At 33.7% G+C, this 26,373-nt stretch overlaps 1 protein-coding gene across 3 annotated transcripts in view; it reads left to right on the top strand.

The window, feature by feature from the left end:
• Positions 1-26,373, top strand: part of LOC116338793 (putative cyclin-dependent serine/threonine-protein kinase DDB_G0272797/DDB_G0274007) — a 144,024-nt gene that overhangs the window by 62,915 nt on the left and 54,736 nt on the right. For 2 of the 3 annotated variants that reach the window (XM_031764276.1, XM_031764291.1), the window contains exons 2-3: positions 3,454-3,528; positions 4,152-4,315. In XM_031764276.1, the coding sequence (XP_031620136.1) occupies positions 4,191-4,315 (125 nt within the window). In that variant the 5' untranslated portion in view covers positions 3,454-3,528; positions 4,152-4,190. The remainder of the gene's footprint in view (positions 1-3,453; positions 3,529-4,151; positions 4,316-26,373) is intronic. The other variant, XM_031764284.1, reaches the window with a different exon arrangement.

The raw sequence follows: 26,373 nt of genomic DNA, 5'->3' as shown, positions 1-26,373 counted from the left end.
TTTTTTGTGAGCTATGTGTACCATACGAAAAATCTCAATGTGGTTTTATCATTTCATGTATCGTAAGAACAATTAGGCTTTTCTTTTGAACATACGAAAAGCTTAATGCGTCACCACCACATCAATCCATTCAGTTTGACGGAAATATAGTGATTTTTTTTTTTATTTCACTGAACACACATGATTAAATTTGCAAGACCAAATGCTGATTGATCTTATTTTTTGAGTCGTCATCGTTATCAGTAACAGCAGCCGGCATCAGTAATCCGTTTGATTTATTTCCTGTGCGAGTGAAGAATCGTGCTGAAGTTGTCGCTTAGGCTAGAGAGATTTAAGCTGTTATTGACACCCGATGCAGGTGAATTTAGCGATGAATCGAAGAGAAATGAATAGAAATTTCAAAACCAACTCAAATGGAGCGTCAAATGTTATAACGTTTCATATATATATAGAACACGGAGTGCAGATAATGTAATAGAATAAGATTAATATCATGTCTTCTAGGTCCAATGATAGTAAAACTCTTGTCATTGCAATCATTCGTTGTGTGGTAAAAACTGTAGCGTAGCGCAACCCTTGTAATAAAAACAGAACCGAAAAAAAACTTATAGAATATACCGATGAGATTATTATATATCTAAATGCCTGACAGAGATGTATGTGTGCGCGTGCATGTAATTCAATAAAATTCAATCCATCAGTCACTTTTTTTTATATGAAAGTGATGGTAGCCGAGATGGCTATTTTAAAAATGAAAAACGAAAGCCGAATGTGCAAAAATGGAACAATCGAGAGATTTTCATTGATATGATAATCGTTCATCGCTACAAGCAAAGTAATTTATTGAATGCTTTAAGCCAATTAAGCCGTTACTTGCACATCTTCCCCGGCTCTGTGAGAAGGTTATGTTTTTTTTTTGTGTGTGTGTGGATGAGTTCAGCATTTTTTCAAACCATTTATGTAATACAATGCAATAAAGGCTATTGAAATTGGTATATCGATTGAAAATTGTGATCGTTATGATTGGCTAAGTTTTTTGTGGAAGCATCTTAATGCAATTCGAAATAAAATGCGCGGTAAACCTGTTTTTTGCGGATTCAGCTAATCAACACGTAGTCAAAAATGATGAATGAAAAGATAGATTTTTTCGCGCTTAAAGTTGGATCTATTTGATGGTTGATATCAATCAACAATCACAACGACTGAGAACAAACTCGTTATTTTTTCCGTTGACATTGTTGTTGTTGTGATTGAAATCATCAGGAGAACCACTGAAAATGATGCATTTAAACGATGTTTTTTGTTTAGCCATTGGACTCAATACAGTGTTGGTAACACTATGAAGAGAGAAAAAAGCGCGCGCCAAACATTCATATTTAAAATGGTGAATGGGTTGGAAACGAGCGAGAAAAAAATGGGCAAACGTTTTGAATGGCAAAATAATACGTTCAGTCAGAATATATATATATATGAAAACACTATGCGCAAAAATACATTCATCACTTTCGTAAATGAAGAAATGAATGTATATGACAGATAAAAAGCTGTAAAACAATAGCACTTCGCGACAGAACAATCATTTATCAACGGAAAACGTCAAGTTTTTTTTTCTTCTCACTCGTTCGCTCTCGCGAGCGATCTCTTCCTTTCGTGTTCTTCCATATTCGCATATGCAAGCTTGACGTGGTTGTCGTTTTTTTTCTCTTTCTCTCTCGTATGTTTAATTTTAAATCCAATTGTGTTGTTGCTGTTGTTGCCGTACGTGCACTTTTTTTTTCTTTCCCCGTTCCAACACACTATCTCTCGGTGGTATTTTATTCGTCAAGCATTTGGCTACTCATGTTTTATGCGGTTCATTCATTTTCACTCCGATGAGTTCGGGGCTCAGTGTGTATGTCTATCTCCGGTCTGGTCTGCGCGTATCAATGTTGAATGATTTTGAATCCATATCAGGTTTCATAACATGTAAAATCCAAATATGATGAGTTGCTGGGTCTGAGACGAATAAACAACGAAACGCAACATGCGACGACGTCCAAAATCAACCAACCAACCCAGCAATCAACAGACCAACCAACGTTTTGTTAACGCCGAGACTAAATGCTATAGCCGCCGCCGTATAGCCTATATTTATCTGTCGTTCAATGTACATCATTTCTCATTTTATACGATTTTTCTCCGGTATGATGTGTGTGTGTGTGTGCTCATTGTGATTGCCAGTGATTGTGCATTCCAGTAACTCTGCATCGCTCATTATGGCCTATGCCGCATCACAGCGAATGAGATTAACGATGCACTTTTTACGTTTTTGACATCATTGCGCTCAGGTCTCTTCCATTTTCAGTTCACTTCCGAGAAAAGCATAGAGATAGAGAGAGAGAGAAAACGCACATTTTTCTGTTAAATGAATATGAATTAATAAATATTCCATCTGACAGCTTACAAAAAATATTTTACATAATCAACGTGATCGCATACAACGTGCTTCATTCGGAATGCGATACTGTGCGATACAGAGAGCGAGCGAGCAAGAAGAACTTTTGTCGCATCTCATATGAGTGGATCATGGATGCTATTGCATCACACACATTTTCATAGATGTATCAGCTCATCGTTCATATTCCATGTGGAGATTACCCTTCGCGAATGAAAGAATAACACGACAGTCAAACAACCAATTCGAAATCGGAGTGAAAAATTATTCGAATCTGTTATGGCTTCCACATATAGATAAAGAGAGAAGTGCACTGGGAGCTAACAAAAAAGCATACATTATTTAAATTTAAATAATTTTTTGTTATCGAAATAAAAAAAAATAGACGCGCATTCAAATAAAGAAATAAAAAAAAAAACAACAACAAAGCAGCAGCAACAGCATCAACTGTTCACTCATCTGCATATGCAGTGCAACAGAACAAAAATGCAAAATGCATAAATGCGCTTTCCGAATGGGTATACTTGCACCACGTCCTTCACATGATCCGAACAAATATATTCGTTTTTCAGGTGGCAGGAGAATGGGCAAGTTGAAGTGCATATAAATATACACAAATGAAGTGTTCGTCATAAATTGAAGAACGTAAAGCATACTGCAACAATCATCCAACAGGATGCAAATTTTTTTTTGATTTACTGCATTAATAATTATGCTTGTCAAATATTCCAAAAATTTATTTTTATATCAAAATAAAAAAAAATATACAACAAAGAACATTTTCGCTCTACGTGAGCGACGGAAAAAAGAGCACTTCGAGCATTACAATTGTATTGAAATACAAAAAAAAAATGACGAAAATCTGTGACGCAGTTTTTTAACGTGTAAAAAATTCAAAAAATAATTGTTATTATTTCAAATTCAATGCACTGCTTTAAATTCAAAATAATGAATGAAACGAATCAAAAGCGATACATTATTAATGAACATTGGTTTTTTTCTTCTCTTTTTTTTTGCAGAAAACGAACGTCTCGACAACGAATAATTTCAAGTAGATCTTAGTTTAATTCTAACGCGATAGAATTTGATTTATTGTAATTACATTGTTTTTCTTCAATTTTTTTCACTTTTCAATTACACGCACACGACAAACAAATTCCTTCCTGTTTCTTTTTTTTCTTAACCCTCTAGTGCATAGCCCTGCCTTTAGGCATGGTGTACAAATTATTGTCTAAAATATATAATTAAAAAAAAAAGATTTTATTTATGAATTAAAATACATTCAGTAGGGCTTTCATTTTCCGGTCATTTGACAACTGGATGTAAATCGGTTGTTTAATTATAAACACGGTTGTACTCGAAAACAGAAATTTGATAAAAAAAATTATCATTTTCTTTGTTTATAGCAGTTTTACTGCAGTTTAAACAATGGTTTTGATTGTTCTCGAATTTTGTCAATAGCATTTTTTGAGAAAACCATGCGATTTTTTGAATATCGATTATTTTTTTAAGGAATTATAAACCAAAACAATCATAGGAAAATAAGTCTTATGTCGAAAAAAAATTAATGCATTAGAGGGTTAATAATAACATTTTTTGTCTTACTCCAATCTTCATTGATGACTTCTTCCCCTTTCTTCTGCAATGGTCGTGTGTAGTAATTCATTGAATTGAGTTTATTTCGAATCGCTTTCATTTTTTGTTTGCTATATACTAGAGAAATCAACAACGAAGTGTTAAAAAATAACAATCGAGAATGGCAACCGTTCAACGAAAATTAGTTCACAAACAATTTAATTCACCGATCGGCCTCTATTCGGACAACAATGTTAAGTCAACCCTGAATCGTGAGCTGAAGGCATTCTCCAATGGAACTATGGGGTAAGTAGTTTTCCAATATACAAATACTTGGATACAGTTACATGCGAGACATTTTATAATAATTATGCTCGATTGAATTACACAGCATTGCCTTAAACATTTCGCGTTCAATTTTCCATTTCGATTCAATTGAGTGATTCAATATGTAGCTTGCTTGTTATCGAAATCATATTGTTCGATTTTATTTGTCGCGCAATGTAATGATGCCACACACACCCAAAATCGAATGAGAGATTGGTCTATTTGATTATTGACGCTCGATTGAGTTTTGCCAAGCTAAATTAAGCAAGAAGCTTTCGCTTCCAACAGTAACAAAAATCGAATAATCGACTTGTCCAAATGCAATTCGATGCAATATATATATATCGTTGATCGTTTGATTTTCGGTTTTGCTTGTTCGTTCGTAAACTTTAAGAAGCCATTTCTGAAAGTAATGGTGAAAATGTGTGTATGTGTGTTTTTAAGGAGAATATCTCATTTTTCTCACTTGCCAAATTCGATGAACATTTTATCTAATTGTATATAAACCTTCTCGAAATGTCTGTTCTCGCAACGGAGATGCAATCGAATGCATTCATGCAAAAAGTCAAATATCATTTCTAAGTATTATCAATTAAATGGCATTACTGCACACGAAATGAACGAAATGGCAAACGAATAGAATCAAGCAAGCAAATGAAAGAAAAAATACATTTTCAATTCGTGGTAAATCAAAATTATATTTTCCGTTTCACGTCAATTTCCCGAACTTATCTGATAAGTTCAGTCTTTGCTGCGTGTCGTTTCAAATTGAATTCGTGTAGATTGAAACACACATTCAACATCCATGGCGAGTGTTTGAATTTTTTTTTGTGTACCAGTGCAACTTTCTCTGTCGGCAAAACTCTTCTGGTTCGATTTCGAATTCTTTTTTTTTCGCTTTCAATATTTGTATGTGTTCAATGCGAATCAAACGTGAACACATACACTCACGATATTTGTGATGCATATCACATTCAGCATCTATTATTATTATTGCTGATTATTATTCCACAGATTTTCCGAAACTGTCATTCGATTCAACGACACACGAACACACACCCATACAGTAGTGTGTTTTCGACGACAAAACTTCGATTTTATTACTATTGCATACAACATTTTACAATTTGCATAAGACTAATTTATCGGTTCTATTTCTATTAAATGCAATATTTTATGAAATAAAGGCGAAATGTTCAAGTTTGATGTAGATAATGTCGTGAATCAATATTATATATGTAGACACAATTCGGTTCTTATTTCAGTCTTCTTATTCCATTTTCCTGTCTCATCAGATTTTCCAAAATTATTACATAAATTTTAAACATAACTGATATGACAAATGTCGTTTACAAATTAGAATGTCGAGTAATCATTGAAGTAACGAATCATTTCATTGATTTTCAATCAGTAAGCGTGGATGCTATTTTTGAAATGACAGTCATGTGCTAATTTAATAAAGTACACGCACACCAATAATAAATTAAGAGCTTTCATGAACAATTTACATCTCAAACCAACTGCACTTTTTTTCCATATAGATCAATATAACTGTTTGAGAAATGTTTCAATAAAATGACTTGCGATTCTCCGCTCCAATTTGGTCTTGTATTGAAAAAATGCAGTATTTACAAAAGAAAAAGCAACGTTTGTTTCTTTAAAATATGCTGAAAAACTCTTTACATGTTTTCATGTGCACATCGTCAAGTGTCTACTCTTGAATTGTGAGTGTGTTGACTATTTAAAATGCAAAAATACAGGTAGAAAATTATTGATGCTAAACACGATCTATACATAGTGGTAGGAATTCTATAACCCACAGAAATATCCCCATGGATTTTGTTGTTGTTTTATCAAACAAACGGTTGTTAAATATAAATATATATATCTTTTATATATGCACGGTACGAAGGTTGTCATTGTTCCATATATATATACTCCAAAGTTGATTTTATGGATTATGTATTGTTCCATCCAAAAGTTCAATATTTACATTCGTTATCTCGTCATATAACGGTGTGAGCGCACAGTAAGCGTTCAATTTTGAAATTTCGCTTGAGTCATTTTTAATACGTTCTATGGGAATTGATCTAAAATTCAAAAGATAAATCAATACACAAAAACTTTTGTGTGAAAGTCATTTCAAATGAACAACGACGCGCACACTCGCACAATTTGTAGCGCACTGGGAATTGCATATTGCGTGTGCAAATTACTGGAAAATACACGACATGTTTTACATGAACAAATGAATACACAGAAATTGTAAAGTTTGTCTAGTATTTTATTTTTCTTCTTCTCTCTCTTACAAATGACTGCGATGCGATAAATTCATTTTAATTAAATGCATTATTAACTTTTGTAAAACAACCGCCGATATATATAAATACAACAGAAATAAAGATTAACCACAGAAAATCTATACAACGTATAAATTGTGTCAACTATTGTTGCTTGGCCATTCGTCCATTTTATCGGGCAGAGAGGATAGAGAGAAGAAAAGTAACACATTACATATTATTGTCGATCAAATTCCATTTGCAGAGTGCAATGGTTTTTGCTTGTGCTTGCGGGAAAATTTTATGCAATAAACGGAAACCCGTTAAAAGTACATTCGCCTCGAAAATTCATAACGCTCTTTTATATTTTATTTGGTAAGTTGAGAGTTATATGTACAGAATGAATGATAGAAAGAGAATGCGTTATTTAAATTGACATTAAAGCTCTACGGCATTATGATTTAGCGTATTATATGTATGTGTATGTTTTGTACTCTTATTGGATTATCCTATCCCGTTCATATTTATCAACATTTTCATGTCATCAAGCGTAAGTGTGTTTCAAACTTGAATCATTATTATTAAACTGAAACGTCATGCAACCGTTGATTTATATGTAATAAACTGTGCTGCTGGAAGATGAAGATGAAAAAGAAAACGGATTTTTGCACACAAATCAACTCAGGATATTATTATATGTATAGAGAGAACGACACTGAAAAAACCGACCGTTTTTTTATATGATTTTAAATTACAGCAATCCAAATATTTATATACTTGGGACATGACTGAATATAACAATTTGATTGTTTTGATAAAGAATAATCGAATGTGATTGCAATACATTACACCCAACACATGCATACATACATACATACAATCTGCCTCTTTGGGTTGGCAAAACAGACTGGTGATTTTTTGCACATCATTTGGGAGCAATTTATTTGACTCTGAGACTCAACCTCATTTAATTCATGTCCAAATGCCAACTTTAATTATACTGATATTTATACGAAGCATTCTTAAGATAGTTGTGTATATTAATATCCAAGCACGTCGGCTTTAATTATCATTCGGTACATTTTTAATGGCCACGTCGGTTGATATGAAAATTTATATGCGATTGGTTTTAATTATGAGTCACCGTTGAATAATTTCGCTTCTCGCATTTGGATCGCACGCATGAATTGCGTATTTGCCCATTTTCAGTTCGTGGGCAGTGAGCGATGAACATTATTGTTATGGCTGAGAGCCCAGGCGCGTATCAAATGACTGTGTGTGTGTGCCTTTGCTGGTTGTTTACGCTCAAAATTTTCATCTTAGTTTTGGATTGCTCATGCGGGTGTCATACACAGTTGCCGTGCAACTTCTTTTTTTTTCATTTCCATTTTCATTCGAGTACATTTGCATTCATTGCAAATTGTTTGCCGCCGTTGTTATAGTTTGTTGTTGGCGTGTGTGTGTGTGTCAAAGAGAGAGAGAGAGAGAAAGAGAGAGAGAGAGGGTGAGCTGGAGCACATTTTCGCGGATCACGTTCAACATATCTCAACACTATGACAGATGTTTTGCATGCGTCTATTCAGGTGTCATACCAACTCTCAACGAGAACTCAAATGCATGCTTGAATAAATATATACCATAAAATAAGTGTCATTTTTGTCGTTTTTTTATACGTTATTTTCTATATTTTTTGTCATTATTGTTGATGTCAACTCTACAAAATTTTAAATTGAAATTCCATTTCTTTTGCTCATTTTCGTCGTACGAGTATATGTAAAATAAACTTTCATAAAATATTATAATTATTCGAATTGGCATGGTGGTTGTTTTTTTTTTGTTAACCCAGTTTCTTTTTCACACATGAATAAGCACGCTTGGCATTTCATTATTGCCCCATAACATGTGGGACTATAATTTTTATACTTGAGCTAGAAATTGGTAAATGAGAGAAAGTTTCACCGCAATTGGAATACTTGTAAACTTGCATATAGCCAGCATTCACATCTACCGAAATATTTAAACAGTATGGACACAACCAGCATCAATAATATCAACAACAACCCAAAAAAACGTGGTTTGCAAAACATTGCAATTACCATTCGGGGCAAATATGTTAACAGCGCCGCCTGAATTTATCATCGAATTTATTTCCAGCGTATATACGCAAAATCTGATGACCGTGAGTTTTAGTTGTTTGTGTTAAGTATTGTGGCGACGCTACAAACAGCAACATTACATTTTGGTTATGCATTTCAGTAAAGGTGTCAACGGACACGGACGGACAAAAAAAGTGTCTTTTTGTCCGTAAGTTCGCCTGCCCGAAATGAACTCTTTGGACTGATCCGAGAAATGTTCGGACATTCGAACATAGGGACAACATTTTGTCCGTCTTACCATTTACGGTTTGCATATATTTTCATTCAATTTCAGTAGACAGTGTAAAATGTGACAGCAGCGCCATTTTGAACATACAGTTTAGTGGTCAACATAAAATACATTTTGTATACATAGAATCCTCTGCTAATGTATGCTAGGTTGTATGTATATTTCATTCAAAGTCAAGAAAAGAAAAAGTAGAAGTACTAATTTAGCATAAATACAATTGTACGAAGAGAAAAGAACAGATGTTGAAAAGATTTTTGCTCGTTTAAATACAAAAGTAAATTCAATGACATCGCTAATTTACATTAGGTGTCACTCGAAGCTCATTTTTTATTTGAAAAAAAACCTTGCACAATTGATGAAGGGATGGCCACTCCTTTATGCATGGAAAAAAGTCCGAAACGAAGACAGAAAGAGAAGTGGAATCCACAGAGAGAGAAAAAAGGAACAAGAAAAGAAAAACACAGAAAAGAGCATGAAAGTGAACAAACGATAGTTTAAAAGTTTGAAATTAAATTCAGTGGCATCGTCCAACTAATCAACTTAAATGTCTCTCATCGTAGTAGTAAATTGAATTTCGTTCAAAATGGATGTGTTCGTTGTATGTTGACATACATACACACAGTAAAGTACATGATGATGGAATGGAAAGTGCATGCGTTTTCTCTAATAATAATGATTTTCGAAAAATGTTGCCAAAGCTTATCACACTACTAGCAAAAGTACTTGCAAAGTAAAAAAAAAACACGGAATGTAGAGCTGCTCTGCATTAACTGAATAATAAAAACGTACAGAGTCTGTACTACAGACAAATCGACAAATTTACTGGAACCAAATTAAAGCGATAAAATCCATATGAAATTTCAGTAAAACCTCATCTAAAATCATGCATAATGGTTTTCGGCAATGTGGCTCAGAAAAACACTTATATTTTATGTTGTTTTTGCCTAGATTCTTCTCATTACTATTTTCCGGCAGTAACATCTTGTTGATGCCTTGCAATGATAATAAAACCGAGTACAAAAAAATTGTCGGGAATATTTTTATATATAGATTTTCCCTTGAAAAAGACCATTATGATAAATGTTTTGTGCACACACACACACAACCATACCAAAAAACACAGTTTTCACTCAAAAAATGCATTTGGTGATGGAAATGTCTTCATAACAGTTGAATTGAAATTTTATTTTTACTGAAAATGTCTCTGATTTATTTAAAACGCATTATCTTTTGAACAATGTCAACAACATTTAATAGCGCTATGCTTAATCGTGCGCACCGTTAAATGTTTAAATTTAAACTGTGTATGGTCAATTAGATAGAAGACGTCTTAGACAAAGACCAAATAATCCGATTTCATTCCAGAAAATCAGACTTATTTATTATTATTGAACGTTAAGTAACTTTTATCGTCTGTTTAAAGCTTCAGCTGTATGTGGTGCCATTTTTTACCTAACATATAAACTAATGGTAGCAAACAACAGATAGTTGCTGGCATTCAATTAATTTATTCATTTCGAATTTGATTTCTATTTCATTGGAATTAAATAAATGTGCAAACGTAACAAACTGTATATTCGGTCCAAATTAAAATCTATTTAATAATATTTGCACTGAACATAGTATAAAATTGCAACAAACAGAATATATTTAAATTTGTGAAAACGTATTTGAACGCAGCAGGCAAATCAATTCCAATATAAAAATAGTTTCGGAAAGAACCACATTTTTTTCTCTTTTGTACACATGTAGAATTTATTTGTCTTTCTTATCTTCTATTGCTCATATAACTGTGGAATTGCTTTTTTTGCTACACATTTCTAAGAGGATATAGATATTATTATTTTTTTACTGTCGACAAGTATAAAAAATAGAATCTTGTGTAGTTGCAGACTTTGATCAAAAATGGAATGAAAATCAAAATCAAACAGTTGCTTCTAGTCGCGAAATCCACTTCTCGCGTTTCGATGCTCCAATTTTGACATCTATTATATTTGCGAAAGCATAAGCAAAAAAATGATAACTATAGTATATATAAACTCAAAAAGTCGAAGGATGCTTATTGGCAACAGCTAAAATCGCATACTAAATATCTCGCTTGTAACCAAGTGGTAACGCAACATGTTATCCCCTTCATAGTACAACAGTGTAACGAACGATTTCGATAAAACAGCTATGCACCAAAAAATGATGGCGGAAAAACGAATAAAAATGATGTATGTTCGAAATAACTACAATAAAAAACACAAAAGTAGTATTTTCTTGAAGAAAAAAAAGCAGCGAAAGCGAATAAAAGAGAGGAACAAGTTCTATTGGATAGAAAAATGGTGTCACTTTCCTTGATATCGAAGCTGTTAAGCAACAAGCATTCTTTGTGATGTATTCTATTGTTATTTTGTGGCATAATTTAACGTTTCACCGCATGTAACAGTGGGAAATTAATATTCTTATATTCGTTTTACTATTTAAAAGTTAAATGAACATGGAAGTTTTTCAGCTATTTCCGTTGACTCTATACAGATTAACACTTCACATGGAGAGAATGGCTTATCACTTTATTCAATTTAACGTTGCTTTTATTCCATTTATCACCAATGCCTAGGGGGCAGACACCAATGTGGAATAAACAACACGAAAAAAATAAATCAATCAAACGAATCTCGTCGGTCTTTTTGTACTTTAAAACGAAGAAATCATTATTGGTGTGAAAAAGGGTTTTCGATTATTTATAAAAAATAAATTTGATAGAGTTTGATGCTCTGTTTTTTGGCTACTACCCAAGCACCTTTCATATGAAAATCGCAATGAATCATGTATAGATCGTGTCTCCCCTTAGATCAATGCATTTGCGGTTTGTGTTGACACACAAAAGTTTTTCATACTCTTCTTTAACCTCACTTCACGCAAAATGAATTTATACTTCCATCGTCACAAATAATATATTTAAATGTAAAAAAAGACAAACAATTTCCATTGAATGTATGTATCGGTTATACGTTGAATGACAGAAAATGATAAACTGGCTTTGGATGTTCCTATTTCATTGTGTCTTTCATTCTCACATTCATTTGAATGTCATTTATTCCGTCGAACCAAATTTTAATCATAATTGTGATGCAGAAAATCTACGGAGATTATTTCATCATAATAATTAAATGAAAGCGCTTCTCTACGTACAACTTGAATTCGAGATTGGTTAGGTTTTTTGGGAAATGACATAATCGTTTCGATGGTTATTTGGCATGACAGATGGTGTCTTTATGTATGACAAAAAATGAACGAAGTTTTTCTGCTCTCCTCGATATTATTCCACTCATTTATGTATGTTATAATACCAATCATTTGCTTAATAAACATCGCCAACACATGGAAATAAAACATTCAATTCAAGCGTGATGTGGATTTACGACACAGAATGAGAGAGAAAGTGTGGGGAAAAAAAAGAAAACCCAACAACATGTCAAAACTTTTCGCCAGCAACAGTATACAACTCAGTTTTGACGCAAAATTTTTGTATGGGTGAACAAAATAGAAGAGAGAGAGAGAGACAACAATAAATCACTGATACTGATAATTATGGGTCTTAATTTGCCATTTGTTTCGCTTTGAGCTCTGATGATGCCATTCATTCATTTAGATGTTTCAGTCAGAGATTAGCTCGGGTGGATGATAACTACTTGCGTTCATGCCAGTTTCTCTACATCTCTCGCGTTTTCTGCATATATTCTTTCAAAATGGCATTTTCACCATTGAACTCATGGCATTCCGTTTATATTTGATTAGCAGCTTAAAGTCCTCGACACATTTCTATGTGTTCATGTTTTCCGTTTTACCGAAGCGAGTTATAACTTGGAATTATTTCATCGGATCTAATCACTAGTAATCTTTCTCTTTCTCTCTCTCTCTCTCTCCTTCTCTACTTTTCTCGAACACGAGCGGCGATAGGGCAACATTTCAACATTTCATGTGTGTTTATCAAATGGAATTTATGTGAAAATTCTCACGTTTGTTAATCATCTACTTGACAATATTATTTTCACCCTGGGGCAAGTGAAATTGAAAAATAAAAATACGACGTTTTGGTCGTCGCCATCAACACACGCACGCAACTATGAAAAAAATAATAATATGAAGATCTAAATAGTTCGTAACGAAGTCACCTTCAATTAGTTTGTGATTTTATGCAATGAATACTTTATTGAACGGCATACATTTTTTTCTCTCTTTCTACGCTTTTTTCCTCCCCATTGGATTTTTAAAAGGCAAATTATACGTTTTATATTTATGTTGTTAAATGTCTGTTGATTTTCATATTGATGCTTCTCCTATGAATTTCTCTCCGTATACTTTTTGTTGCCTACGTATCTCTTGTTCCTCTCCTCTCCTCTCTGCCGTTCTTTCTCAATTTGTATCTGTATGTTTGTGACTTTCCTCCTTTTAAAAGAAATATTGACAATGTTTTAAGCGCGTTTGTGATTGCTCGATTTTCGTCCTGTTTGACGTACTACATAAATGCATACAAATACATAGATAGAGACCAGAACATCAGCGCTTCAATGGTTGCGAGAAGCAAATGAGACGTGTCATGAATATATATGAATCGTAAAATGTCTATGATGATGTGCTGTTGTGCTCTTTTGATTTTTCTCTTGACGACACGCGAATGCCATTTCTATGGAAGCTTATCAAATATTTTCACGTTTACATTTTTCCTCAGTATCCGTAACGGTAACCAGCCAGCATCGCTTATTCGCTTCTATTCACATCGAATGCAGTATTCAAACTGCTTTTCTGCTACTTCTGCTACTGTTCGATCGGATGCTGTGTGCTTGACGAAAATCACAAACGAATTTGCGAGAAGCGAATATATATATATATGTGTGTGTGGATCTGTGGTTGAGTCGCACCATTTTGTGAGCGTGAGCGGAAAATTTTAACGTTCTTTTGCATTTATTTTAGCCGGATACAATTGTACAATTTTCGCGCTATAATCATTGCTATTTGGTGTTTCCGTGCACATAATCCTCTCTCATTCACATTCGCTCTCATGCTTTCTAGCTCATACTCTATATCCTTTGCTTGTCGGGTAATGTAAAGTGTTGAGGAAATACATTTTACGTCACATCCATGCATACTCAATTTACATTGAATGCATGGCAGTCGATATTCCACATAGTTATATGGTTTATTCCTTTCCCTCAAAACTCCTCGTTTTCGCAACTGCATTTTTGACTACTTGTCGAGAACCAGACGCAGATAAATACACACATACACTTTCAATCCATTTCGTTTCATTTCATTTTCAGTTTTGATGCATTTAAAATATTTGAATTGTTCCTCTTAGTTTGGCGACCGTGCTATTTCATTGTATTCTTTTGGCTTGGCACTTGGAACGTGCGCAACTTGATGAGCATTGAATTGAATTTTAACCCGTTCTTCACATTTGAACACTGTACTTTATTTCCCCGATGAGTTGTAACACAATAAAAATATTCGACATTTCTTTAGCTATGTTCATGGATCGACCGAAAAAAAAAACAACCGTGCACACAAACACTTTCACATTTCAATCACAAACAAACTGGCAAACAATCATCAAATATCATTTCATTCCGGTAACAAAATGACACTAAAAAAATGTGTGGAATTTTCACTGATTGTGATGAGATTTTCGTTCTTTCACTCGCGAAGTCATGACGATTATTTTCCGATTTTTTTTTTTGTTTGCCCAATTTTCGATTTACCATTTTTCGCTTCCTCTTTTGCGACGACACTGTCATTCTAAATTAATGACTTCATTACCAAGCCCTCGAATGTCGTCGTTTGTCATGCAATCAAATCAATCAAAAAATCCATTCGAGATCATTTTCTTATTCTACAATATCGATGAACTTCTTATGTACACTCAAATTTTCTCTTTTTCTAGCTCTATTTCTCTCTCTCTCGCTCTCTTTCTCTCAAATGGTATGAAAACACTCACCTAGCGTTTCAGGACCCCCACCAGCAAATGTTCACAAAATCTATTGATTTTTCGGCTCTGGAACTTTCATCAATTGCGTATTGCAGCCAAAGCACGACGACAATGACAGCTGGGCAACGCAGCAACTTCATTATGGTTGTCACTGTTTATGTTGGGTGGCACAAATTTGATTTGGGCGATCGAAATTTGTGCCATTTTTTAGTTTCGCTGGCAACCGCACCATGGAGCTACTGTCAACGTTGCTTGTCATCGTCGCGCTTTGATTGCAGCCCCTTAATGCCCAAAAGGTATGCCCAAAAGGTGCACCAGTGTCAAGCCATATAATGGTCTCTTTATTTGGTCATATGTATTTATATTATAGATTTTATCGTGTAATTGAATTTCCGTATTACGAAATCTGAATGACAACCTTTGTGAGGTTTACCGGTCAAATCATTTTAAATTTGAATAATTTCGTTTCATTTATTTTTCACTCATAAATAAGTCTCAAGTAAATTTATTATTTTGTATTTCTCACATCGGATATATTTTGCGTTGAAATTTTCAATTGTTTGGTTCAACATTTTTTTTTTCTTCTTAATTCTTCGTCGGTTTAAATGCTTTTGTAGCAAACAAATGATACAGAGCCTAAAATGAATGTGATGTAATTTATATCTTTCATTCTTTATTCGCGTAATTTTTTTTTTGGCTATTGAGGGTGTTTACATACGAATTTTATTTTATTATGACCATATACCACTTTGTAACCGCATTGTATACCTGTCATTTTTTTAGTGTTTTAGCCACTGCAGTTGCATTCATGTGCAATACTGCAAAAAAAAACATTACACATTCAAAGCTATCGAAAAAAGAAATTTTAATCTTTTTTCTCGTTGCAACGAGAGCAGCGGCAACAGCAAAAAATCTCATTTAAAATTAATTGCTGAACGTGCTATAAAAGTGATATAATGTTAATTGAATCTGTTACAATTTATTGGGAGTGAGTGTTTTTTTTTTGCCTTTCTCTATTTCCCGGTGGCTAGGTTTCGGATTATTTTTATCGCTCATATAGCTAAATACCGATTTCAAATTAATACTGATTGAGATATATCAAAGCTTTTTACTCCCATCTACTTGTCTTTCAAACTGAATATTTCACTATTAAATTGAATGAAACAAAAAATGTTTGCATATACTTTCGAAAACAAATAAAAATCGAGTGATTTTTCAAAATTGATTTATTGTAGAAGTTTTTAAATTCTTTTTCATCATGTTTCTGTGTGAAAATAAAGTCGAGAAAGCGTTTGCTAGCCATGGTAATTAACAATTCACAAAAATCGATTTGTAGCTATTGTCTTTGTTGAAAAGCTTCATGTACACTCGCTTTTCGTTGATTTAGTTATCCAATTTTCATTGTCACGTTCTCATTAAATATTCAAATATTTGTGCATTGAATTGACAATAAAAAAAGGACCGAGATGAGAGAAAATGTATGTTAAATTCAAGCAGTTGACAGTCAAACATGTACGTATATTTTGATCGGTAAAAGAGTCATCATCACTAAACTTCCACATGGCACTAAAAAGGCAAAACATAATGCAATCAAGCCAAAACAAAAAAAACTTACGGTGACGGCATCACGCAGTAGACATTTTTATGTTTATCGTATTATTGTTGCTGCTGCTGCTGCCGCTAGCAAAACATGTCAAAAATGCCCCAAACGACAAAGCATAAATGCTGTGCGACAATACAATTTATTCAAATCATTTCGTATGTAACGCACACACATTTTTTTTTGTTCTTACACTCTCATCACAATGCGAATAAATAGACAAGCTCGTGACACAGGGATATGACCTCTTGATGAGTTCATCTCCTGTATCGACAAACGCACGTCAAGATGCCATGCATTTCACGTTTTCTATCGCTGAAATATTTTATATATATGTTTGTATTGGTTTCGATATGAATGCGAGTCTCCCTCTTTTATCTATCTATTTTCAACTTTATTTTTTTTTCATCGTCACCATTTGAATATTGTTGCTCTAGTTTGTGCAATGCCAAGTGGTGAAAAAAAACCCGACTGGCAATGAAGGTATGAGACGAATTATTGTTATTTAGTGGGGAGTGTGCCGAAGAGGTTGTTGGGGTCTCTTCAAATCGACAAGCATTAGTAAACATCAATCTACATGTGGTGTGTTGAATATAAACAAAAAAAAAGATAACCGTCTAAATCAACCAAGGATTCATGGAAGAGTCCAATGAAGAACAAGTCCACGCACGGATGTTCAAGAAATTTAGCTGTTCGGTTGCCTTGCTGTATACATTTTGTATTTGTGCATGGTAAAATGGTGATGGTGTTGATTCGTTGTGTGTTCTGAATAAACGATCAAACAGAACAAAACTATTAGTAATAATAGCAAGAGACGATGCAAATGTGTACTTTCGAAGCGAGAAACTCTCGCATCCTAAAAGAAAAATGAACCGAAGCGAAAACAATAACTAGAAATAGCGATTGTTTATGGTGACGCCGCTATGAAAAGACATTTCACGTGTGCATATACAATCTATCTATGTATATAAAAAGGAAACCAATAAATACGCGCGAAACGTTTACCCAATTTATCTCGATAAATCGACAGCAAAATGGCACTAACTCAATCAAGGTAAACAACTGTCAATGTTTAACGTTTCTGTTTATATGTAAATGAAGTTTTCATAGACATGAACACATAGAAAAAATAAAAGTAAAAGCTCGAACTATATCTCTGCCTCACCTCATTGCCATGCACACATACATTAAGGTCTTTTCAGTTTTTTTTTTTTGGGTGCACATTGCTACTGAAGCGATGTTGATGCATGAGACGAAAATCAGCATCATTCAATGTCTTTATATTGTTGTGCGTTTTCGGTTTCTCTTTGCCTGTTGAGATGACGGTTGTGTTGGTGTTGTTGCCTTTTTTTTAATGCAATCGTTACAATTTTTTCTTTTTTACACGAAACGAAGTACGTGACTGAAGTTTATGGATGAAGTGACGAAAGCAATGGAAAAATATCAAAGAAGAATGGCAAACGAAAAATAGAGCGAAGAAAAAAAAAACGCCGAATTGATATGTCAATGAAAACAGAAATGTTACTACAATGTTACTTTGACTCTCAATGATAGTTAATCGTCGGAATTTTGTCGTCTTCATCGATGACTCGAAAAATAAACGACCCTGAGAGCAATACACAAACACATTTTTGAATGGATACAAACGAATAAATCGCTTTCTTCGTCGTCACTGTCAAATCGTTTGTTTTTTTCTTATGTTCTCTCGATCTTCAAAAACGAATCCATTTTGTTTCTTGTTTAGATTTTTATTTAGCTTGAAAACTTTTGCGAACGCATTGCACCATTTTAGTTTTGTTTGCAAAGAGTGCTGAGAATGTTTATTGTGGGCGACGCCGTCTTATTTTAATTCGAACAAACTGCTTTCACATCTTTCAATTTTTCATAGAATTTTATTCAATTAGTTTTATGTGTTGCAACAATAAAAAATGATAGGGTGGCGTGCGGCCGTATATTTTCGTTAACGGTATAGACATATCAGCGGTGGCAGCTATGCCAATGAACCATGTTGATTTTCAACAATTTTGTACAGTAATGAGTTAAATGTCTCAGTAGGTGTTTTTTTTATGTTCTGTCCACTTGTGTGCGTGCACAACTAAAACAGCGAATTGAAGTTGAAGCCAAACCCGACATGGGGTACACAAGGCAAATACGAACCGAATGAAGAATGTTATGTAATGATCTTGTAATAAATATACTGCTGGTTTTGTTGTACAACAAACAAATAATAATCATAATAGAAAAAATGAATTTTATCGATTGATGTAGTATTTGGTTTTTGTCTGGGTACAACGGAATTCTTCTTAAGGAGAGAGAACATAAAAAAAATTGAATTAAACTTCGTAATGTGTCGGCATTTATCATCATTTTCGTAGCAAAGATGAAATAACCAAAAAAATGTATGAAATATCATTTTTACAATGTTTTACAATATTGTATACGTATGTTCGATGGACGGCACACAAGAGTCATTGCCGGTACTTGGAGACTTAGAAAAAAGAGAATGCCCAGGTGATTCCGAATCAATGTTATTACAACGGTCACATTAGGCAAATGACTGAATGGCCACAGTTGTTTTACGATCCCTTTTTTTGGTGTTATGTCGGGCGCGATCTCCAACCCAATTGAAGCAGTGAATGAAAGAGAAAATAAAATATATTCGTTTTACATGTAAATGCATTTAAAAAATGAGAGCAAAACTTTGTCAAAACTAATGCGGCCTGTGTGCAATGAGGTGGTATTTTTTATTTTGGCGAACGAAAAAAAAGCTGGACGCAGAAAAAAAAACACAAGTTACAAACGACATAATAAATAACAAAAGGAAAATTGATATAAAGTATCTTTTTATAATTCAGATTTATGACTGTTCATCTATTTTCTTTATTGCGAACATTTCTTTCAGCTCATGATTATTACACACAAACACACTTACTATCACTGGGGAACGTGACATTTTTTTTTGCTACCGCGCTCGCTCTCTCTATCTTATTTATCTCTATCGCTATCTCGTTTGCTGTTGCTGCTTTGTCGCGTTTACATGATATTATTTGTTGTCGAATCACAACTCCAATCACAAACAACACCACACACACACACATAGAAATCCTCAGTGTTTTGTCTCCTCATTTTGGGTTGACTGCATGAAACATGATCCAAATTAACATAACATGTGATATTACAAAGCATCTTATTACGCCAACCGTCTCCCTTTCTTCAGTACTAGTATCTCACGTAGAAAATGTACACAGGCGAAACGTTATGATTTCCATTTTTTTTAAAACAATTTTTCGTCTTCATCTTTTTTCTTCTGTAAGGAACATGAATAGAATTACTGCCGTTGACACTTATTGCTGCGTACATACCATTTGTTTTTTTTTTTCATTCTCGTCTTCTTCGTCAGTCAAAGCAAAATATATAATGCTCTCGGAATGAAAAAAAAAGAAAAAAATAATAATAAAGAAAAGTTGTCGGAGATATATAAACTCGAGCTCCATAGTTCACAATGTGCATCGTGCATTGTACCATAAAATACTGAATACCAATAGTTTGTTCTGGTGGTCACAATGAATATTTCAATCTCTCCATCTCACATATCCAGGCATAGGACAAAGAGGAGAGGATATAGAATGGAGTGGAATAAAAAAACTCGTATAATTGAATTAAATCGATGAAAACAATTGAACGTGCGATGAAGAGCAATGGATATTATATAGCACAAGATCATTGTTGTTAGTTTTCCATTTTACATTATTGATTCACTGTTGCTGCTACTGCCATCGTTTTTATTTCTCCAACTGCATAACCAGAGACATAAGATGAGCTTTGTTCATAATTCGAACAACAGAAATCCGAGAATTTCTTTCTTTAATGATTTTGAGTGGGTGAAAGACGATGACAAACCAACCCAACAAACACTAAGTTTCCACTAACCCACAAATATATAAAAACACTCTTGATAAACGCACAAGAGAAATCAATACTAATAACATATTCATTTCTATAGCATTGATTGCCCACAAAATTCACCATTATCACGAAAATACAATTGAATTCCATATAATTTGCAATAAATCGAATTTAAGTCGGTAAGTTATATTGTGAAATCCGAGACTTTTGTATGTTCGATAACCCTTGTAGTGATATGGTAAAATTGTGAGTGTAAATGGTGGATGGGTGTGTATTAATACGCTTTGGGTATTGTAGTTGTATACGGGTGCGAACATGGGTGCATTGATTTGACCGGCGAACAAGACAGAGAGAAGTGTTACGGATATCGATGCTGAGTTTTGGTCATTTCTCTCGTTGCTTCAATTGACCACTGTATTCCCAGAAGTTCCGGCAAACGAATTCGGTTGGTTGGCCAAAAGAAAAACTAAAGCCAATTCAAACTAAACTCGTTGTGTTTGCCGGTTACCATGTGTGTGTGTGTATACCTTTCTCTCTTCCTTTTGTCTTTCTTGCTGTCACTATGAGACTCAGTTAGGCATATGTAAACGGCCGCTTTTATTCACAACAATACATGTGTGTGCTTTGTACACACGGAGAAAATCGAAATCGAAATTAATGTATGTTTTGCTCTCTGTCTCTCTCTCTCTCTCTCTCTCTCTCTCTCTCTCTCTTCATCTATCTATCTATCCATTTTCTCGTTTTGTAATATCTTATCACGTACTTTAAGATAATTTATTTGCAACCAAGCATCCCACATATTGCATGTGTTTGGAATTTTATATAATGCTCTCAAAGATCAATTTCATTGTTGTGCATGCATTCGAATCCCTTCTATCACAAAAGCTTTGGATGGTAGATTGAAGCGAATAACCTATTTATATTTATAAATCATTCATTTTTAAATACAAAATATCAGAACACCATTCGTCCCTCAATGATGTCCGCATTTGTGTGTGCTCACAGTATAAAACTTGATGGGTCTCTGGTTTCAGCTGCTTCTTTTATATATATATATGTTCAATTTATATATTGTTTGTGCAAGCGTTTATTCGTGGTCACTAAAATCATCAAATCCAATATCGACATCTACAGTTATCCCATTCAATCGAATTTCATACACTCGATAGCATTGACTCAATTATGAACTAATTACTTGATGGTATTAGATTTTCTCGATAGGTTATCCGATAACAGAGTATATGTTTTGCTTTGCTTCAATGATTCAAATGGAAAAACAATGGGACATGTTGTCTAATTATATTGTAGCAAGTATCATACAATAAACATTGATTTCGAAATATTGAAATAAAATTTTCAATTCAATACGAGCACTTGAGATCCAGAATAATCAATTAATAATAAAATATATCAATATTTTGTTGATTTTTTTCGTAAGTATTACTTTTTCTCAATTTTTCATGAAACAAATGGAATCTTTGCAAATAAAGGAACTGAAAAAATGGAAATTAAACATTACTGAAGATGTTTGTTGGTAAAATCTCTTTTGAACTGGAGATACGACAATGTATTTGAAATGCTTTCAAAGGAAAACCCAGATTTCAAATGATGAGAATAACAACGAAGCAAAATGTCAATTTTCTATTATCAGGCAAGAGATCTAACATTTCTTCTGTCCGTATTTTGTGTCTCGTCTTTATTTTGAGCTGTCAACAAATTTGTGTTTTGATATGTTCGATTCAAGGAAATCAAAGATATTGGGTGGTACGTCGATGTATTATTCTGTTTAGGGCCACTTCACAGTTGACACACAATTTCTTTTTTATTGCTAAACACATTTCATGGCGATGTTGTCTCGCGAAAATATGATATGTGGTATATTTTACAGCCACTGACAAAATTTCGTCAACTGTGAACTGGCCCCTAAATGTGTGCTAATTGACCCGATTTTTTTTCTCTCGCTCGCTTAGAGTTGAAAGAGTCTGAAGAAGGAAAGGAAGCAACATAATAAACAATTTCCTTTGGGTACGCTTTATAGCGAGTTTCTGCATCACTAGACAACACGAAAAAGAAATAAAAGATATACACGCGTACGATATACGCAAATACAAGCATTTTTTTTTATTATATCTGTCTGAAAGTTTTTTCGATTTTTAAAATGGTCGAAATTTTTAATAGAAGAAAAAGTTGCGCACCGCCAAGAACTAAAAAAACGCACCTACACACCGAAAGGGTTCAAATTTTCCATTTATGCAACAAAAAAAGTCCATCCGTATATTGTTCGCAATTTTTTATGAACCATTTTTGGGTGAAGCGCTTTAATAGCGCATCCAATTTTAAACAAAAGAACAGCAAATAACATTCGAATATTCTCACAGATAAGCAAAAGTCCTTGAAATCTTCTCCACATCGCCTTTTCCACAAATTGAATTGTCATACCAATTGAATTTTAGTCAATACAAAACGACTAAAAATGAAAAAAATATAGTAACAAAATTATGAAATGAATCAACTAACTTTTGCCGATAAAAATTACATTGAAAACTTAAAACAGAATCTACGAACATGCAATATATGTCCTAATACCCGCTTTTTTCTTTCTGCATTACTGTGGTTTAGTGACAAAGCATAATACGTAAACATAATGTGGTGTATGCGATTGTAAAACATTGTTCAACATCAATGAACTGAGCCATATGTATTGATGTAGTTCCTATTACTATTATTTCCATTCAATTTTCCGCATTGATTAGCATTCCGTGAATTCAGTTAGTTTTCTTGAATTTCTGTGGTATACATTTCCACAATGGTCATCGTGCAGCCTCATTTTTCATCTTTTCTCTCTCTTTCTCTCATTCTCCCATGTTTGATTAATTCATTTTGGACTTTACTTCGAATCACCATCAATCATTTTTTCTATTCCATTTCTATTCTCGGTATATTAAATACAGACATTTTCAACGTCATACTATAACGAAGATCATGAGACTCTTTCTATGTTTAAAGCTTCACATTACGCTGAATGTGTATGCAGGCGACCAAATGAAATAAAAGAGAGAAGAAAAATGTGCAGAACAACCAAACTCATAACTGGTGATTCTATCATCTGAACAACACGGTTCCGCTTGATTTGACGTTTATTTTTGTATTTTGCCATTATAATGACCAATGGAAGGAACAAAGGGAAAACATAAATATAAAAAAAAATACTAAACCGCATGGAAAAATCCTCTATTGAGCTGCAAAAAATGGTATAGAGATACCCTCGACAAAGATTTTGAACAAATGCTCCGAAACATCGATCATCGTTTATGGATGATGCGAGAGAAGAAAAAAATGTAAAGCACATAGCTTAATAGTATGAGCACACAAACACACCGTCCTCTTACGAAATCCTGCATATGATTTTGAAGAAAAAAAAATATATCTTTAAACCAAGTGAATGACCATGGCATGTGATAAAATATTCGACTATAAGCCCTTCAAGGCGGTCCATTGTAAAGATTACACATAGCCCATATACATTTCAACGTCCAACAAATTAATAACTTTGAAACAATATGAGACGAAGCGAGATTTCTTTCGATTTCGTTTATAGCCCGGAAGTTAAATAAAGAACACGATGTTTTATATTGTGTATGCTCTATATACCTTAATGAAGGCACAAAGAGAATTTTAAAGGGATGAATAGCAGATTGGCAGTCTGAATTTCCATTTGAACGCATTTACTTTGCGCTCTATCTTAATTTCCATGCTTTTATTGATGGTTATTTTACACCACTCCCTCCCTGTTTATGCTGGTTGTTGTCTTTTCATACTCTGGTTTTAATCTCAAAATAACGAAAAAAAGAGAATTGAAACGTTGACATTTGGACTGGTAGTGGTGATGCTCGCGTACATAGCAAACATTTTGCACCGAAAATGAGTATTTAGATGATAATCACAATTCTTTTCTTGTATAATCGTCACTTATTTGCACGGTTACGGTCATTGAGCACAAAAGCTAACGTTCTACAAATGTGTCAGCATGTCTTCGTCAAAGTATATCGTTGTTATCTCTAGATGTCATGTTACTTTCTTAGCCGGTTTCGTTCATCGTTAAAGAAAAATGAAAGTATATTGCTCTGTATCTTATTGGGTTTATTTTCCCTCTCATCTTTTTTGCTTTTTATAATCTCCCGGACTAAGGTAGTCGAACCGTTAAAATGTAAATTCTTTGTTAAGCAAAGGTCGCATCCTACACATATTTATTTCATTTGCCGGAGAATCGCGCTGGTGAAAAGGAAAATTATGCATTTAAAATGTGGGCATGAAATAAAACGTGAAAATGAAGCAACTGCACAGATTTTTTAGCAAAATCTAACACAGTTCATAAGAAACAATAAGGAAAAACAAACCGATTTGAAATTGGTTGATTTGTTTTTTATTCTCATTTACAGCTTGTAGTAATATCCATTGTGTGTGTGTGTGTGTGTGTGTGTGTGTGTGTGTGTTTGTGGGAAGAGGGGAGGAGGGGGTAGGCGCGGTTCTTGTTGATGCAGCAATTTTAACGCGAACGCATCTATTTTAATATTTTAATATAATATAGCATTAATTCCGTTTAATCTTCGTTTATACCAATGCGAACAGGCTACTGTTTGTCAATACACACTCACATACAAAGACATACAATGGCTATATTCATAGACTATCATGGCATTACTCCCTTTTATAATCTTTTAAGCTTTATTCCAGCCTTTTAATGCTTTCGCTACTTACCAAGACTGGCAAGAGAAAACTGAACGATCCAAACCGTATGACCATTGACACAATACAAAAGAAGGTACAAAAATGAAGGAAAAAACTGCAAAAAAATGTACAAAAACAAGAAACGCAACATGAAGCGCAGCAATTCATAACTAATAATAATAATCATCATCATCATCATCATCACATTGAATGGGAAAAAGGCAGGATAGATGCAAATGCGGAAAGTATACGACACATAAAAAAGTAAATATAGTGAGAAAACGGGTATCATCTCACAATAATCGTCATTATCATCAACGAAAATGACAAAAACGTATAAATAACCGTGCAAAAATGTTTCACGTCAACTTAACCCGAAAATATTATGATAAGGGACTATGAGTAATGCCATCAACATGGTGTTATTGTGCTAGCACACAAATGAGAGGAAAACATAAACAGATAAATATGAAAAAAATGGAAAGCATGAAAGCTCATTATAACTTGGATGAGCTTCACTTTTATTTATCGTTGCATAGAGACATTGTACTGTTTTGTTTTGTTTTTTTTGTTTTTGCTCTCGCTTTCGGTTGTGTCGAACATTGTTCAATGTGCGTGAAGCACAGAGAATAAATACAAATCGGTGTCATGGACCAAGAAATATAGGAACGTGATAATGATAGAATTCAAACAATGTCGAAAAAATGTACACTGGACAACAGGAACAGCAATGTACAAAAATGTTGCAGCATATTGATCACACATGTTCGGTAGTTTTTTAACCACTTACTCAAAATAGAGGCATCTTCTTCTCTTTTTTTATATTTAATTTTATTTTGGTTCGCTATATTCACACAATGAATAAACTGCATCGTATAAAGGACAATCCGATTTAAACAGCGCATTGCTCCCTTCTTATGTGCTCAATATATAAACCAAATGTAGCCACATTTGGTGCTAACGGCAAAAACATTTCTCATAAAATAAAAATCTTAGTCGGAAATAAATGCTTAAGTTTAAACTTATTAGTTTAAACACAAAAACTAGTCATTTTAAATTCTCAACAACTTTTCTCGCCTCTGTCGATACATTCCACTTTTTTTCTCAGTTATACGGAATACTAAAGGGTGTTTTTTTTCGTCTGATAGATCTTTAACTTAAAATAAAT

Source organism: Contarinia nasturtii, unplaced genomic scaffold (genome assembly GCF_009176525.2).
Source record: "Contarinia nasturtii isolate CC-2019 unplaced genomic scaffold, AAFC_CNas_1.1 Cnas_scaffold_78, whole genome shotgun sequence".
Classification (NCBI taxonomy): domain Eukaryota; kingdom Metazoa; phylum Arthropoda; class Insecta; order Diptera; family Cecidomyiidae; genus Contarinia; species Contarinia nasturtii.
The sequence above is the reverse complement of the archived record's forward strand: the minus strand, read 5'-3'. Positions and strand labels throughout refer to the sequence as shown.